Raw genomic sequence first — 17,100 nt, 5'->3', positions numbered from 1 at the left:
AAGCCATGTCTGGAACAGTGTTCTAGACCTGGTAATTCCCAAAGGTTACTTTCAACCTAAGGTACTTTATGATTCTCTCTGGTTTTATTATGTTTTTGACTCCAAGAACCAAAAGCATATGAGAGAGGAAACAATTAAGAATCTGTGCAATTTATAAATATCTTTTTCTAACAGCCATAGCAGAGACTCCTTGCAAGCATCTGCTTTCCAAAGGAACAGTGTCCATGGCAGTCATCTCTCACTTCACTGCTATTGCTTTCCATGTCGATTATTACTAAATTCTTTAACATATAACAGCTGCAGGAGAAGAGGTAGAACCAACAAATGCATTAATATCTGTATCTTCAGTACTTGGGTTACACAACAATGAAGACATACACAGTTCTTTTCTACACTTTTTGAATTACAAAACACCAATCATTGAAAACGGTAACATTTCTGTTTTGCTTCTGGCTATATCAAGAAAACTCAACCCCTTTTCCCTACAAGGAATGCCCATCACATCACACATGATCAGGAAAAGTCACTCATCTAAAGATATCCTGCCACACTGCCTTTGGAAGTCAGTTCAGGTTGCAATTTCAGCTGTAGAAAACAAAGTTTATTCCATACAGATCTCTAAGTTTAAAAAGCAAGGACTAAGTACTGAGGGCTGTTCAAGTGCTGATGAACTGAGCAACGGCAAATGCAAAATATTGCCAACCTGAGGTTATAAAAATCAAACAATCTGCAGCTCAGCAACCAATTATTTACAGAATACAAAGGTGGTGCTTTTACTAGACAACAGGTACATTAGGGGATACCAAAAGCAACAGGCAAGGGTGTACCTCTGACAGCCCCATGGTAACTGTAGGTTCCATGAAAATGTGAAACAGGAAGAGGAAAATATCAGAGCCAAAAAAAATCAGCCTGGCCACTTTCCTGCTGCTGCTGCCAGAGAAAGATTATTGGGCTAGCTAGATGAACCACTAGACTAAGCCTGCAGGGCATTTCTTACATCTTTAACTTGGGACATGATGTAGCAAAGGGAAGTAAAGTACTTGATAGGTGGGATGGGGGAAGATCTTGATGTCAGATTAAGGCGGATTTTCCAAAATGTAACACCTACACCCTTAGCAAATGGCTGGAAGTAAAAAAACAATACTGCCTGAGAGGAAAGGTTTCTCTTAAACAAATGCAAAGTGAACTGTTGCAATTATCACAGAACGGTTTAGGTTAGAAGGCATCTTAAAGATCATCCAGTTCCAGCCCCGTGCCACAGGCAGGGACACCTTCCACTAGAACAGGTTGCTCTTGGAGCCCTGTCCAACCTTGCCTTGAAAACTTCCAGGGATGGGACAGCCACAACTGCAGACAAACTTATTAAATAAAAAGTAGATAATATTACAAACTCACCCTACTTCCAAACATTGTTTTTTTCTTACAAGCACTCATTGGAAATTGCAAGTAAACCAAACTATACAGAACCTGCTCCAAGTCCACTTCTGATTATCCTCGTTATTTTCTGTCACTTTTGAGTGTTATAAAAAATGGTACTAATTAGAGATGGAGCATTCATTTCACTAATGACTGATTTGACCTTTGTTTAATGTCAGAGGGCTTTATTTCAAAATAAAAACTCTCAGCATCTATGACTGTCTTTAGAAGCCACCAGGGTACGAGCAACATTAAGTTACTCCTTGATTTCACAATCACTTCAGATGTTTAAGTTAATAAAAGAGAGGGAAAAAAAGCGCCCCTATTTTTAAACACTATCAACATGTACAAGGCATTACCCAATTAGAATTTATTTATGGTCCAAACATGCCTAAACATGCTTTCATTAATGTGGAAGAACAGGTGTGTCTGTGCATATTCTCTAACCAGAAGCTCCTTTGGGGTATGAAAATGCCCTCTTGTATGTATAAGTAAATAATGTGCTGAACTAAAAATTCCTGCTTTGCAGGGTGTTAACAGCATGGGTAATGTAAGAACTGTATTAAGATCATTAAATGCCATAAAACCTAAAGACAAGTAAAAGATAACTTTCCTGTACTTACATTACAATTTTTCCTCTATTTACATTACAGATTGACTCACTGGTAGGAAAAAAGTATTTAAAACCAAAATGTAAAACACTATTTACAATTTTTTTAGTAGTACTTCTACAGCTTCAGTTGTACAATACTTCTAATATGCACAAACCATATTATATACAAAAAAGTTAGATATAGTCAGTTTTATTTCTTTACTATGTGAAGTGGAAAACCAAGCCTGACAAGTTTCGTGTTTCTGTTCGTAAGTTTGTCATTCAGGTAGAGAAACCCTCTACATTTGGTATTCAGATTTGTTTGTCAAGTTGGCAGTAGTTCTGTTCTAGAGCAAATGGAATACACCTGCCTGGCTATGGTGATTTAGGTGATTCAGCTTTTACGACATGGATACAAGTACAAGGACCAATGCTAATGAGCTTGCAATTCACTTGTCATGAATTTTTGGTGCTAGTTACACAAAACAGGAAGTTAAGGAAACATTCCTTCCAGTAGCTTCCTCCTCTGAAAAACTTCAGCAAAACAAAAAGACTTCATGTGTTCCAAACAAGCTAATTTGTGTTGGCCAATTTTTAAGAAAGGTGCTTCTAATCAAAAGATTGTGAATTTATTCTGTTCAAACAAGTCTTTCAAAACTTAGTGAGTGTTTATTGGAACTATTTAGTAATTATTTAGAACTATGAGCAATTTTAAACAACATAACTAACATAACAACAGTAAAATCCCTTTTATTGTTAAAAATTACTTTAGGATATTAATTTAAAAGAATCACTCAACTGGAAAACTTTTAAATTAGATCTATGCTTTATAGTTATGTTGCTTTTAGCACTTCAAACATGACTTTCAGACAATTCTGTTTATTTTCAGAATAAAGGCAACAATATTGTTTCAAGCAATAGAATATAACTGCTCAGTGTTCAGAGTGCTTTCAGAACCCATTTTCACATTCATGCTTTCTCAACAAAATGCTGTTTGTGGCACAACCAATTTACTTCTCACCTGTAGTAAGCTACTGATTCCCATAAAAATGTCATATTATTATCCCCCGTTGTATATAATTATATCAGTATATAATTAAAAATTGTGAAAGGAATAGCTTTTGAGACACTTCATAATGGCAATTTTAAAACTAAAACTCCTAAGCACATAGCAGAGATTATGGGCTCTTTTAAAAAGAGTAGAAAAAAAGAAGTTAAAACAGCTATTTCTTTTCTCTAAAGATCTCTACTCATTCTTTGATTCTCTTTGTGAGGTAAGCTATGAGTAAGAGAAGCCATTGGCAAAAGCAGACCAATCCCAGCAGGAGCAGATGCAGCTAATTCCAACTTCCAAGTCCTCTGAAATATATCCTGCTCATCTTATATGATACATTTTTGCCTCCATTACTTGCTGTAAATTCACAGGTAAGCTCTGTTATCAGAGCTTAAAACAGCTAAGAAATTTAAAAATTGTACCTATTCAAGGAATGACACAGTGACACAGCATGACTGAATATTTGTTCTGGGAAAAAATGAAGGGAGGGAGCAAAACCAGAGAGAGTAAATACATACCCCTACCCAAGTTTTAAAATGCCACACAAGCTAAGTTTTAAAAAGCCGGATAATTTGTTTGCCTGGTTATTTTCATAGAGAAAAAAATGCACATCTACTGTATAAAATAAGCTTTGTTGATAATATTAACTGCAGAGAGGCTCCCAGCTTCCATGAAGAGGAAACTCACTGAATATCTAACCAGAGTCTGGCATCAAATGTTACAGTATCTTCACAATCCAGGTTTAAATGATTACAACAGAAATATCACCTGTGATCTGAATGATTGTTTTTCAAGAAGAAAACTATCTACATTTACACATTTAAACTAAGAATTGGGAATAAAAAAGAAAACACATTGTGAACGTTCTGCTACATTAGGCTTCTAGATTCCCAAAGCAAAGCAACATAAGAGAATTAACCACTAGAAATCAGTAAAGAGACTGCAATTAGCTTACAGCAAGCTGTTTCTGAATAATGATTTTTCCATTTTAGTTTTCCCAAACCCAAATTTATGATTTTTCCTTCATATTATATAAACAGTTCCAGAAATATCTACAATTATACACACCACGTGCTAGTGTTCAACACAAGACTGGTTGTAAGAGCAGCACTTCCAAACTTTGGAATCACATAATCAAGTTAGACACAGAATATTTAATACATCAGCTGTTTCTCACAGCATTCAAGGATGCATTGACAGATGTACAGTATGAGGTTACAGTATAATTCAGAGCCCAAGGCAGTTTGTCTCATACATTTGAGCATTTAAAAAGTACTTGCAGGGCCATGGCCTGATTTCTTGGCAGAGGGCTTGTAACTTTGAGTGCAGACATATTTATTATTTAATAATCCTTTTTTTTCTCCAAGTGATTAGGAACTATGATTTAGCTTAGAAAGGCAGCATTATCCCTAAATGAACATCTGACATTTTAGGATGTTTAATATAAGAGCAATTAGTTGACTCATTAGAAAAAAATGACACAGCAAAATAATCGTTATCCTAAAAACTTCAACTGAAGATAAATCACTTGGTACACCCATGAGAACTTATGTTAAGACAGTCTAATCAGGGTTCACCCAGTGCCCCATGCTAAATTTGAATTTCAGCTTGGTCCAAAGTACTGAACTGAAAATTCTGCACAGTGTCTGTGCAAGTCCAGCTTTAAACAGACCATCTGTACTGGTGCCCACCTCAACATCCTTTCTGGGTGGTCTTTATCAAGTCCTTTCATGTATCTTGGTCCCAGTTTCCAGCTATGACACCCTTTCCCCACGGTTCAGTGTAAAACCTTCAGTGTAATGACCATCTTGCCAGCAGGGTTTCCTCCACTGACCAGTGTTCTCTGCATCTCTTAACTGACACATGCTGAGAAGGACTGAGCTCCTTCTTACTTTGGATTGAGTGGAAAGTAATGCAAAGAGAAATTACTTTTTAGCTCCTTCACTATAAAAGTCAGAGTTAAATACTGTACAAATACTCCTTAAGTCACATGATGTAAATTTTTCACTTTGGGGATGGGACATTTTTAAGACAGGCCTCTTACATGAGGATCCTGCTTTGAAAATGCTCACCTGGACTATCTGCTCTATAAAATATATCTGATTTAATCGGCTCAAACAAGTCTGTTATTATTAGCTTCAAGATTACCTTCCTAAGCCAGCTGTTAAAAACAACTAATGAGAAGTGTGAGTATGTATTACTAGACACCCAGCAGCCTTATTTAAACATTTTCTCCTCATCTTTCAGTCTATCTCAGTTCATGTATCAGCAGTGACAATGCTGGTTGACCAGACCATTTCCAGACATCCCTTCCCAACTCGGGCACTCTGTGAACCAGATACTCCTCCCTGGAGCAACACATGCTTAATACACATGCAAAGACACTTGAAAGTTTTTTATTTAGTTAATCTTTATCCATAAAGCACCCTTTTGATAAATTTTTGCATGGTTTATACAAAATTCCTGGTCTAACTCTGAATTACTTACTGAATGAATAACTATAAGGAGCTGAGACTTCCACATGAGGATGCTTTCTTTAAAAACTGCAGTGGCATTACACTCTGAAACAGCCCAGTTTACCTCTCACCAAGAAAGATTAGTATTATCTTTGTTGTGGTTAGAGGATTTTTGGATTATAAAATCCTTACACTGTTAGCCTTTCATGAAGCTCTGTTAGGGATTAAACACATCTTTATGAGCAAGTTCTCATATAATGAAATCATAACAATTCAACTTCATTTTACCCAGAGCAGGAGAAGTGTGGCAATTAAAAGCTCTGTTTGGAGGGTTTAATATCAGCAGGTTGAAAATGGGTTAGGCAATAAACTAGCAAAAAGCTTCTCAGCCCAGAGAGGATTTTTTCTTTTTTTTTTTTTTCTTTTTTCTTTAATGTCAAGCACACTTTAAATCTCCTAAGCTGTTTATAATGACAGAGTTGCCAAAAATAGCCCAGCTAAAAATCATGAAATTGGCTGCATCTGTTACAGAATACAAAGAGTCCCAAAACACTGCAGAATATTAGAGAAAAGTCTTAAAAAACCCCAAAAACAAAGTAAAAATGGCATATTCTGCTGGTTTGGTTTTTTATTTGTAAACAAAAATCAGTGCATTCATTTTAGGTACAAGTGCATCTTCATATCCATGAACAGTAGCACTTCCTGTGAGTAAATATGCTGAATTTTTCAGTGCAAAAGTACCACAAGAGCATCAAATATCACAGTTAAGCCTCTTGGGCAACATGATTTCAGCATGCAGACTATTCCCTTGCATCTCATCAACACCTCCTTTTTAATTAATACCATTCTAATGTGTCCCAGGCCCTATTCTTAATGAGGCTTTATTCCGACTCAAGAATGACTGTGTGGGTGAATACTGAGTCACAAGGATCCTCTCCTCCTCACCAGCTCTACCTGAGCCAACCAGTAAGGAACAGACTCCATGGAGAAATAGCACCATATGGATCACACTCTCTTTGCCATGCTGCCCCAGCTGTGCTGACAGGGAACAGAGCTAAACAAGCAGGAGAAGCACTTACGTGTCTTCTGTGAGGTCTACCCAGACTGCACAGAGCTCTGTTGTTTTTTTCTTACCTTCTATCACCTGACTACTTCTATGAGTCACTTGCCCAGCTCCACACAGACTAACAAATTACAGGAGACGTGCTGAGAACACTATACAGGTATTTTTTGGAAGAGGTACAGTGAGACTCAAGGTGCAATTTTATGCTTGGTTAAAGGCAGGCTATGACTGCTGCTACTGAAAGAGGAGTGAACCTTTTCTCAGCGCTTACACTGGCTCTGACAATCCTGAAGCTGCATGGCGAGCTGGATCACCTTAATAACTCGAGTGAAAATAAACTGTGTTCCTCAGCAGCCCCAGTTCCAAGCAGTTACTAGATCTGATGTGAGGGAAGTGCCATAAATGCACAGGCAGGACCAGACGACTGGTTACTTTCCATTTTGGCAGCAAGCAGTCTTGGAAAAACACAGCAGCCATGAAATATCAGATTCACTGATATTATTTTCCAGCAACATATGTCTTATTTCCAGTTGGTCCCATTTTCATGGTGATAGTAAAAAAAAATTATTATTCCCATCTTAGAAGCAAAACATTACTTTAAGGAAAATAGTTCTATGGTAATAGTTTCTCCAGTTTTCTTCTCTGAATGAATTATTTTTCTTAATATTTCCTCAGGTTACTGTAACATAACACTTCCCACAGAGCTACACATTACACTGTAACTCAGTATTTCAGCCTGAGGTGTTTTATCCTTGCTGCTACAAGCACGTAAAAGTCAGGATCTTTATGGGAAGAGCCTCATAGAGGCTTCTACTCACATCTTGAGATATGAAAATAGATGTGAATCTATAAAAGCTCTGAGCACTCCCCATACAAAGATCCTGACTTTCATTCCTATTTAATAGAGGAACTTCCACATATCACTAGCACTAACTGGAATTCTGTGAACATTCTTTAGTCTGTCAGCTGTCAAAAACCTTGAAAAATGGATCCATCTGTGATTGATCTATGTAAGCAACCTGGACTTCTTACCTTTACCTACCCAGGAGTTTTGATTTCAATGTACTCAGCTTAAAATGCTACCTGCATTGCTCATCTATGCTGCTTGTGACACTAAAAGAAAATTCCAAAAGACTTCCAGAGCTAAGTGTGTTAGAATTGCTTATTACATGACCCTGATTATGGTAAGCAACCGTATATCTACTTTTCCAGTTAGAATTTCCACTTGACAGCTTCATGTAGCAACGTGCCAGGACTGAATATTAAGGTTTGACTGCATGCTAAAGTAATTAACTTAATCCCCAACATTTATAAGCATCTTAATTAAATTTATGGACTGTTTCCTCTCTCATTCTCATGCAACTAAAAAAGAAAAAATAAACTCTCTTTCCAAAAATTACCATATATGAATTGATGTCCATTGCACATCTAGCAAAAACACTTCAGAATTCATTGAGTGTGTTTAGCACAATATTTAAATGTGCTTGGAGGTATGAACGAGGTATGTAAGTAAGAAATAGATTCATCATGGTAGCTGAACTGCATTCACAAAAAAACCCCAAACCCCCAAACAAAATGAAGGAAGAACACAGTTTATCTACCATAAGAAACATTGTCTCTGGTGCTCATCCCTGAACACTGAGCTATGAACAGCTTACAGGATTGCTCATATAGTAATACAAGAATAAAATCTCATATACTATTTTCTCAGTCAGTGATAGAACCAACTACAACAAAACAGAATGAAGTCATATTGAAATCTCCAAGAAAAATTATAAGTCTGGTCTTGAAAACATTCTCCTGCAAACTATTTTCAGACTCAATATGAAGAAAACAAAGCTCTGATTCCACTGCCAACTGAATACCAGAGTACAGCACTGTTAAGAGCAGGAAACAAGGCTTTAATGGTGAATACAACATTATTCAGAACAAGCATTAACTCTGATCATCATCAAGAAGTAGAAAACTTTATTAGGCTATTAATTTTGAAAGTAGCTTTTTAAAACTCGGAATTTTCAAATTTCAGATACTAAAATAATTTAAAAAAAAATTAGAAGTAGCAAATTCACATAATTACCAAAGAAAATTGCAACACATTACATTGTGTACTTACTGATAAATATTTTTAGGAAGGTATTTAACACTTTTATGACTTACCAGCAGTGAAGTCATTATTTAAATCTATAAAAGCATGAGAGTGTGGTATATACATTTTACTCTGAGTTTCCAGTGCAGGATGCCATGACAAGTTCCTACAGACAGGAAAAGAAAGGAGTACATTTCAGCAATGTGCAGGGACTGTTAATTGTAATATAGCTTTAAAAAATGGTGAAGTTTTAAATAAAATTGGACAGAGAGCATGTTCTGCTAATACCAAGATAAAATTACTACTTAGCTTACAATATACCAAGTAACTAAGAGTAATTGCTTGAAAGGTTCTGTGAAGGATGATTCATAGCACAGGGGCTCCAGTTAGATTTTATTAACTTTCTAAAGCAACTTCCTTTTTTTTTTTTTTGCACAGAAAAGTATCACCACCCACAAAGTGATAATTAGTGCCTAGGCTTCAACTATGAATCCTGAGACACTGATTCCTGTCCTTCCCAGTTTCCTCAAGCAGTTTTAATTCTGGAAGTACTTATGGAATCTAGCTTATGATTAATAAACACGAGCAAAAGTGCTCACATGCTGTTACAGCAGCTCATACCTGCTGCATGTAAATGCATGTTATTTCAAGACACTTCAAAATCAACACATGAATTAAACTCTCACATTATGATTGACTACAAGCTAATAATGTTATTTACCAAGCAGGTGATACTTCTATTTATTTATTTATAAACATACATGCACTGCTGGTTTCTGCTCTAAAAATGAATTAACTTTCACCAAACCTCTCTATTAGCAATGATTTGAAATGCAACAAATCCTTCAGAAGTCATCATTGCTGAATCACTGGGCATGTTGCTTTCAGAACCATTAGCTTACACACTCCAAAAAATCTCAATATGCACTATACACCAGTAGGACAGTGATATTACTATGTCTAGAATTATGTTTTTTATCCCAGTGACATTACATACATATTAGTGAAGTCCTTATCTTCTGTGACTTATTTTATGTTAAGCAAAAAAATAAGCCTCTGATGACTTCCCAGAGGTCATAACTGAATCTTAGAAATGTTAAAATGCAGCACGTAATCTTTAAGAAATAATTAAACATTTTCTCTAGGTTTTTCTATGTATTCATTTTTCAAAGTAGCCAAGGAAGTTAGTTATACAGCTCTAGAATAAATTCCAAGCCATTTTAGATTAAAAATGGAAAAATGCTTTTCTAAGCAGATGACATAAAGCTGTTATCCATGTACAAGCCATGGCTTATGCTATTACCTATAGCACTCAGGCTTATTTTGAGCTACAATGAGTAAGTTTATTTGTATGCTAATGCTACTGAAAGGATTTCTTCAACAAAATGAAACAAATCTTTTCCACTTCTCCGTATCTCCAAGAGTTCATAAAGTTTTTCAATATATAATCATTGCAAAGGGTTCAGAAACATCCTTGTGATTCTGAAATCTGTTTCATAAGCCATTAAGTTAAATAAAAGTAGGGTGATAAAATTCAATTTGAGATTTATTATCAAAAACATATTGCCAAGAAGGGTATAGTTTCCATTTACACATTTAAAGGTTATTTACTCTACATCACTCCTGAATCATCTCCAAGGGAAGGAAAATAGGCTGTTAGAAACAACAGGTACAAATTTGTTAAACTCACTGATGGAGTGTGTGAGGAAAGCCTTATTTAAATATTTTTAAGGGACATGGGGAAGCAGGATAGAAAGCTGATATGTTGTTGCCATAGAGAGAGAAATGGTTTCATTGATTTCTCCACTTTTGAAACAATAGCTGAAGAAAACCACATAGGAATCCAAAGACTTCTTAACACACTCTTTCTTTCAAAATAAACTTAAGGACTGATTGCATGCAAAGCTAAAAGAGCTGTGACACCAACACCTGGATTTCTTCTCAAACACACAGAGTTGCAAGTTTCTTTGTTAATGTTACTGAATACCATTAAGGACATTCCTAATAGTTCCATTTTAAAGCTGCAAAATACAAGTTACCAGATGCAAATTTCTTCAAACAACTGATTTAAAGGTCCAATCATCTAAAAAAACATGAGTTCTGTTCCTAATTTTTCCATTCATTCATTATCAGTCAAGAGAGAATAGTTAAAAAAAAAAAAACCACGTAAAAAGACTTGTGTCTTTGACATTTATAATATATCTTTCATCCTAAAAATAGTTTCTGCTATATTTTGAGCACAGACTTTCAAAACTGAGAGAAGAATCTCTCTATCAGAGTTTTAATTCAAATATCCTTCTTCTGAGAAACTTCTTTCTTTTTCAAAGAATGCCCAAACCACTGTCAATGAAGTTCTTCCTTATGGAAGTCAAAGATGGAATGTATGGCAAACTCAGGCTGGCAAAAATCACAGGAAAAGATGGACAGACCCATATTTCCATTTTAATGTTTTGCTTAGAGACTGGTTGTTCTGAGCCAGTAGAGATCCAACCTTTTGTTATGCTTTGACTTGAGCCTTCATAACAAAAATAATCCTTTGCATAGTCCTTACTAACCACTTAAACATGACATTATCATTTTTATCCCAATATTTACTAGCTAGTCCCATTTTGGGGTTAGCAGAAATTTTAATAGTAAAACTTAGTCCCCTTTACTGCAATCTCATCTCACAAGACTTCAGTCCACCTCTGTTTGCCCATGAGTGGCCCAAGGTACTGTTTAACACAGGGGTGTGACACAGAGAATGTCACTTGTACACACACTTGTATTGCTACTTAAAGTCAGCTCGGCTTTCTGTCACTGTACAAATCTCTTCCCCGATATTTTCCTTAATATGTAACTTAATATCCTTCCACCTTGCACTTCCTGTGTTTTATGTCATCTAATCTTCCCATTACAATTAATCTCCCAGATAAATGAGAGCTAAATTTTTTTAAGTTTACTCCAAACACTTGTATATTTTCCTTTTGCCTTCCCTTACATTATAAGATCTGTTCCAGTTGTTCTTGCATCATCAACCTGTCACTTCATCTGTTAGAGTAAATGCAGATTTTGTACAACACAAATTCCATAATACAGACTGTAATAGTAAATACCAGAGTGTACTAAACAAATTAGACAGTAACTGTCCCAAGAAACAATTCTCCTGTTTCTGATGTCAAATAATAGGGGTTTTGTTTTCTCAGCTTTCACGGTACGTCTTCTTCTCCTGTATAATAATTACTTCCCCTATAAAATAACACCTTAAAGATCAGATGCAGAGTGTCACTGAATCTTGGAAGATACACATTAAACATGGGTCTTACACCTCTTTAACAAGAGCTGAAGTTGATGCACAATGAACAAGTTACCAAAATCCATGCTAACGAACAACCCCTGAGCTCACCCGCCAATCAAGATCTGTGGCTTGTTTGAATCACTGGTGACACCAAAGACATCAGGAATCAAGTCTCCGTTAAAGCTGAAAATGGAAAACAATTTCAGAATCACCTCAGTCATTACAGGAGTTCAAATTAACTGTTCTTAAGTTAACCTGTATTTGGTCAGCATTTTCCCACCAAGCAATGAAGAACTCTCAGCTGTACAGACCTGTACAGACCTTTCTGAATTTTGGCTTTGTGTGAGCTGCCAGAGCAGTAAACATCTTTCAATGGTTTTGGCTTTCAAACTCTATTTCCCACCCCTGCTTTTGTTCAGCATTTCACACAGAGGTAAGTACAGTATGAAGGGCATACTTGCTCAGTCTGATAAGCCAGTAAGGTTTTTGCTTTAAAAAATTCACTGGAAAATGAATGGCTCTTTTTTCTGCATAAATTGAAGTACTGAAATTAAAAAAATTAAAAGCTCATGTAGTTACTATTGCCAGGATGATCTAATAGGATTTGTAAAAATGAGTGTTATGGTTCTTCATCTTTAGTTGGATCAGTTGACATTACACAAACCACCCTGTTCTTAAAAGATAAAGGGCATCTGTTTCAAATTTTAGCATTAAAATATATTTAAGTGGCTCTTAGTCACCACTATAAATGTGTTTTTTAAAAAAAAAGTAGGCCATACTTACTCCATTACTAAAGGCTCATCATGAAAAGTCTTATTTAACATAGTTTTATGGTTAAGATCTGAAAACAGAAAATATTGATTCAATTACCAATATATTATGACATTTGCATTTTCAACTAAGACATAATTATTCTATTAATTTACAACCATGAATTTTATGGTTTAAAAAAAATCAGAAACCACTGAATATAAGCAACTAAATGGCTTCTTGAAATTTTGCAGGAAAGTTACAGTTGAAATACTGAAGCTTCTTCTCTGTTTACTAAACTCTTCAACAAATCATTCTAAATAGATCTTAGTGAAATCTATTTCTATGTATGACTGCAAGCATGCAGACACATGAAATCTGAATTAGCTGGGATGAAGTCAGGCTAAAAATTGACACTGTATGTTAGACTTCTGTTTAATGTTTTGTCATGGTAAACCACTTAATTATATACACTGAGTATTTGAAATAAGCATTAGACTGCCTAAATGGGAAGTGAGGATTTTAAGACCTAATCAGGTGATCACCTTAGGCTTCACTTTTACTTGTAATCCAAACTCCTTGCCAGATCATCCTTGTTTCTCTCCTCTCTCCACGATGTTTCCCTTTACAATTTCCACATTTTATATAACAGCACTCTCTTACTGACCTGTCTGTCACCCTTCTATTACCCAAGGAGGGACCACATACCTTCTCAGTAGCCTCACTACATACCAACCATTGCCCCAATTTTTAACCTCTGACTCCTTTTCCAGGCCTCAAATGCTCATTTGTTCCTCTCCAGATATTTTTTCTCCAGAAGCAAGACAGCATAAATTAATCCAAGTCACTCATATTCTTTCAAGTACTAGAGACACCTACTATTCTCTCAGTATTTGATCCATTGCACTTTCATGGGTTCCTTGTTTCACCCCTGATTAAAGTCAGAAGCAAAGGTATCTAAAGCCATCACTTGCCTCATCTGCAACTATTTCATAACACAGTTGTTTGCAAGTGTTTATTCTTCAGTAGTTTTTGTGGACTTGAGGAGTATCTTCTTTAGCTCATCTGTCCTTGTTCAAATCTTAAACTCTTCCCAAAACCCTTTCCTAGCAAAGTCAACAGAAGACAGAAGAGCTCTCACAAGTTCACACAGTCCATAACTCTACCCAAAGACAGAATCACCTATACCTAGAACACTGCTAAGAGACTCTTGAAAACTTCATTCTAAATTTGTTGAAAACATCCAGCAAGAGACACTCTACAAACCTCTCTTCCAACACCTACTTTACTGTCTCACTGTCTTCAAAGATTTGGTTTAACAGAAATAAGTGTTATATCACAGTTGGTAGGTTTAGGTGTGCTATTTTGAAAGTTTATGCATTAGAGTTTACACTAAGTCCTCTGTGCTTTCAAATTGAAGATAAATCTTTAGAGATCATCTTTGTGAAGCTGACATGCATAATAGGGAAGCCATGAGAAGAAGCTCTTCAATTAATAGGTTACTGCCAAGCTATGGTTATGTCTGTTGCATGATACAGTGCAAGCATTTTAGCTTTGTTCTCTTTCATCAATTATTGAATACAGTTTAAGAGCAAGATAATACAAGGGTGTGAAGTTGAATAGCTGCTAATCCCTGTTTTAGCTGTAAAAATCACTACATTGTAAAATGAGTTGTAACTTGCTGACAACACTTCAAGTTATTAAGAAGTCTGACAATCCTGTTAATGAGCAGTCTCAGCAACTCACCCAATGTTTGGTTGTGTCCCCAGAAAATAAACACTGAAAGTTCATCTCTGCCATGACTTTGTGCCTGGGTAGTCAGGAGGACATCCATTTGGGAATCTCCATCATAATCTCCAGGAACTACACTGGTTATGGTAACACCAAGAGATCTGGAATTAAAACAGAAATTAAATGGAAAGCACTTGTGTATCCACAGGCTTGCCCAATTATTATTAGTTGGCCCAATAGAGTAATATTCCTCAACAACCTGGCTTATTATAAAGTCCTTATCTATTGCAAAAGTATCTTTAAATCAGGTGTTTGGCAGGTTCTCCTTGTCTAAAGAAGATATTTTTAACTCCAAACTTCAGCTATCAGGCTTTCTTCAGCCACCCCATTTGCTAAAACTATCTAGACTCCATTAAATCCCTTCATCTGCTGTAGAACCAGTCCTCAAAACTGTATTTCAGTGAGCAGGATCTTTTGGTTGCATTCCAAGAGCAAGACCATAAAGCAACAGGAGCAGTTTAAACAGCAGGAGTCAGACACATTAGAAGACTTTTCAAAAGACATTGTCATTTCCTTCTCTGTTCTGCCATGTCTTACCACCACTCCCTACATTTGTTTGTTCTTTCTCTTTTATTTGGTTACCTACTCAGGCTCTGCTTTACACACACAACCATGGATCACTCTGTTAAAGATTAAAAACAGATCACTAAACAAATTAGCTCCTTCCAAGGCAAGAGGGAATAACAAAAATATGTAGAACTACTGAAGATGAAGCTGATCTCTAACAGCAATTTAAACATAATACTATTAATAAGCATGATTCATAAGCAATAACCATTATAGCATTACAGGATGTTAAAATTATGCATATATATGTACATAAACAGATTGTTTTACATTTATTAAAAATGGATGCTTTTTTAAAGGCCACATTTAAACTCAATAAAGGAACAGATCTCTACACAGAAATACCAGAACACCATTCTCCATATCTCTCCTAAAGTAGATAATATTGGCTGGGTTCCATTAGTAGCTACAGCAAAGATGAATTTCCCTGAAAACATGTCTTGGGACTGAGATGTAAGATCTACCTGCCACAAAGACTTAACACATGATACGAAATGACAGTTTGCTTTACTAGGGAATAAAATCCTGAAAATCCAATTCAACTACAAAAATATTTCAACATATGGGTATTTTAAATACTCATTTGAGGACAAAAAGCCCCAAAGAATAAAGATTCCGTAAGGGGGTGGGAAGTCACATCTATTAGTAAAGAACATGAATGACAAAAGTCACCTCCACAAACTCTGTCATTTGACCAATGAAGTCCAAAGAAATCAAAACAAAAATATATCAGGAAATTAATGAGGAAACTGGTCAAAGAATTCGAGCTCCAAGGGCAAGCTGAACAAGTCAAAGAGATAACAGCAGCACAGATAATTTTATAACACTCTCACTGACTGCAGAGGTGCACCTTCAAGAAAAACAGCCATTTACATTGTCTCAGCACTGAATATCAATACTTACTTCATTGGTAACTTAACACGAGGCTTGAAGTAGGGTTCCTTTTGGTCAGCCAGAAAGATAACCAACTCATTTCCTGTGGAAGCAAGTGAGATGATGAATAATGGAGGAAGATTGTAAATGGCTTATATACAAACCCAGCATGTAAACAAATATGCCACAGACACCCATTCCTCACAGCAGCAGCAAATTTGAAAGAGTTCCCATACCAATACTTGCTCCTCATTCAAAAAGAAGCAAGAGGAGCACTTCTTCAACACAACCTATGAAGCCAACTGCATCTCAAAGGAATGTTAATATCAAGAACCTTCCTTAGTGATGAAAACCCTTCTTAAGGTTTAGTGTTAGAACTTTCTCTCTGCTATTGCTATCACATTGCTTAAAATAAAACTTCCTGTAATGAGTTAAGAAACATCACATGTGGAAAAGTAATAGGCACCAGCTCCACACAAATAATTAAAGCTTTAATGCTACTTTTAATACTTTCTCTGATGTAGCAGGATCTGATACAGCTTTCCCAAGTCAGCTGCCAAAAGCATTTTCAGTAAAACTCAGAAGTTACTTGGTTCCCTGCAGCATTTCCTCATTTAGAGTCAATGATACAAGCAATTATCATTTCATTATTTCTGGAAGATCTAAATAAAAGCCCATATTTTATGTTGCAGAAATAATTGAAATTGGGGGAAGAAAAAGAAGAATTTTAAACTGAATGATGAAATAAAATTTTTCAGTCGGTAAACCACACTGCAAATGCCCTTACTTCTGCAACTAAAACAATAGTTCATAGTAAAACTACTGTATTTTTTCTTTCTTCTCTTCACACCTGTAGCATCCCAAACTGCAAGAAGTGGGTTGCCAATAAAAAATAATTCTACGGCTCCGAACTTGAGCTACCAGAGCATTTTTCAAGAGCATCGTTCTCTGGTAAAGTTCACAGCTGCGAAATAGCAGAATACAAGCTACCTCAGTATGAAAGAAAAAAGTTAACTGCCATAAACCTATTTAGGAGAAGGAGAGTACATCAACAAATGAGTAAATGAAAACAAACCCTTTCAGAAAGGACAGGGGGGACCAGCACAGTCCCATCTGGCAAGTTAATGATGCCCGAGCTGCACTACCCTCCCAGCTGAGGGAGGGAGTTGGCACAC

At 36.1% G+C, this 17,100-nt stretch overlaps 1 protein-coding gene across 1 annotated transcript in view; it reads right to left on the bottom strand.

Moving 5' to 3' along the window:
- ITFG1 (integrin alpha FG-GAP repeat containing 1) overlaps positions 1-17,100 on the bottom strand; it is a 72,733-nt gene that overhangs the window by 53,089 nt on the left and 2,544 nt on the right. The window contains exons 2-6 of the mRNA XM_027647027.1: positions 15,956-16,028; positions 14,441-14,586; positions 12,728-12,785; positions 12,053-12,127; positions 8,739-8,833 (exon numbers count right to left, since the gene is read on the bottom strand). Coding sequence (XP_027502828.1) covers positions 8,739-8,833; positions 12,053-12,127; positions 12,728-12,785; positions 14,441-14,586; positions 15,956-16,028 — 447 coding nt within the window. The remainder of the gene's footprint in view (positions 1-8,738; positions 8,834-12,052; positions 12,128-12,727; positions 12,786-14,440; positions 14,587-15,955; positions 16,029-17,100) is intronic.

This window comes from Corapipo altera, unplaced genomic scaffold, assembly GCF_003945725.1.
Source record: "Corapipo altera isolate COAL_440 unplaced genomic scaffold, ASM394572v1 62, whole genome shotgun sequence".
NCBI classification, from domain to species: Eukaryota; Metazoa; Chordata; class Aves; order Passeriformes; family Pipridae; genus Corapipo; species Corapipo altera.
The sequence above is the reverse complement of the archived record's forward strand: the minus strand, read 5'-3'. Positions and strand labels throughout refer to the sequence as shown.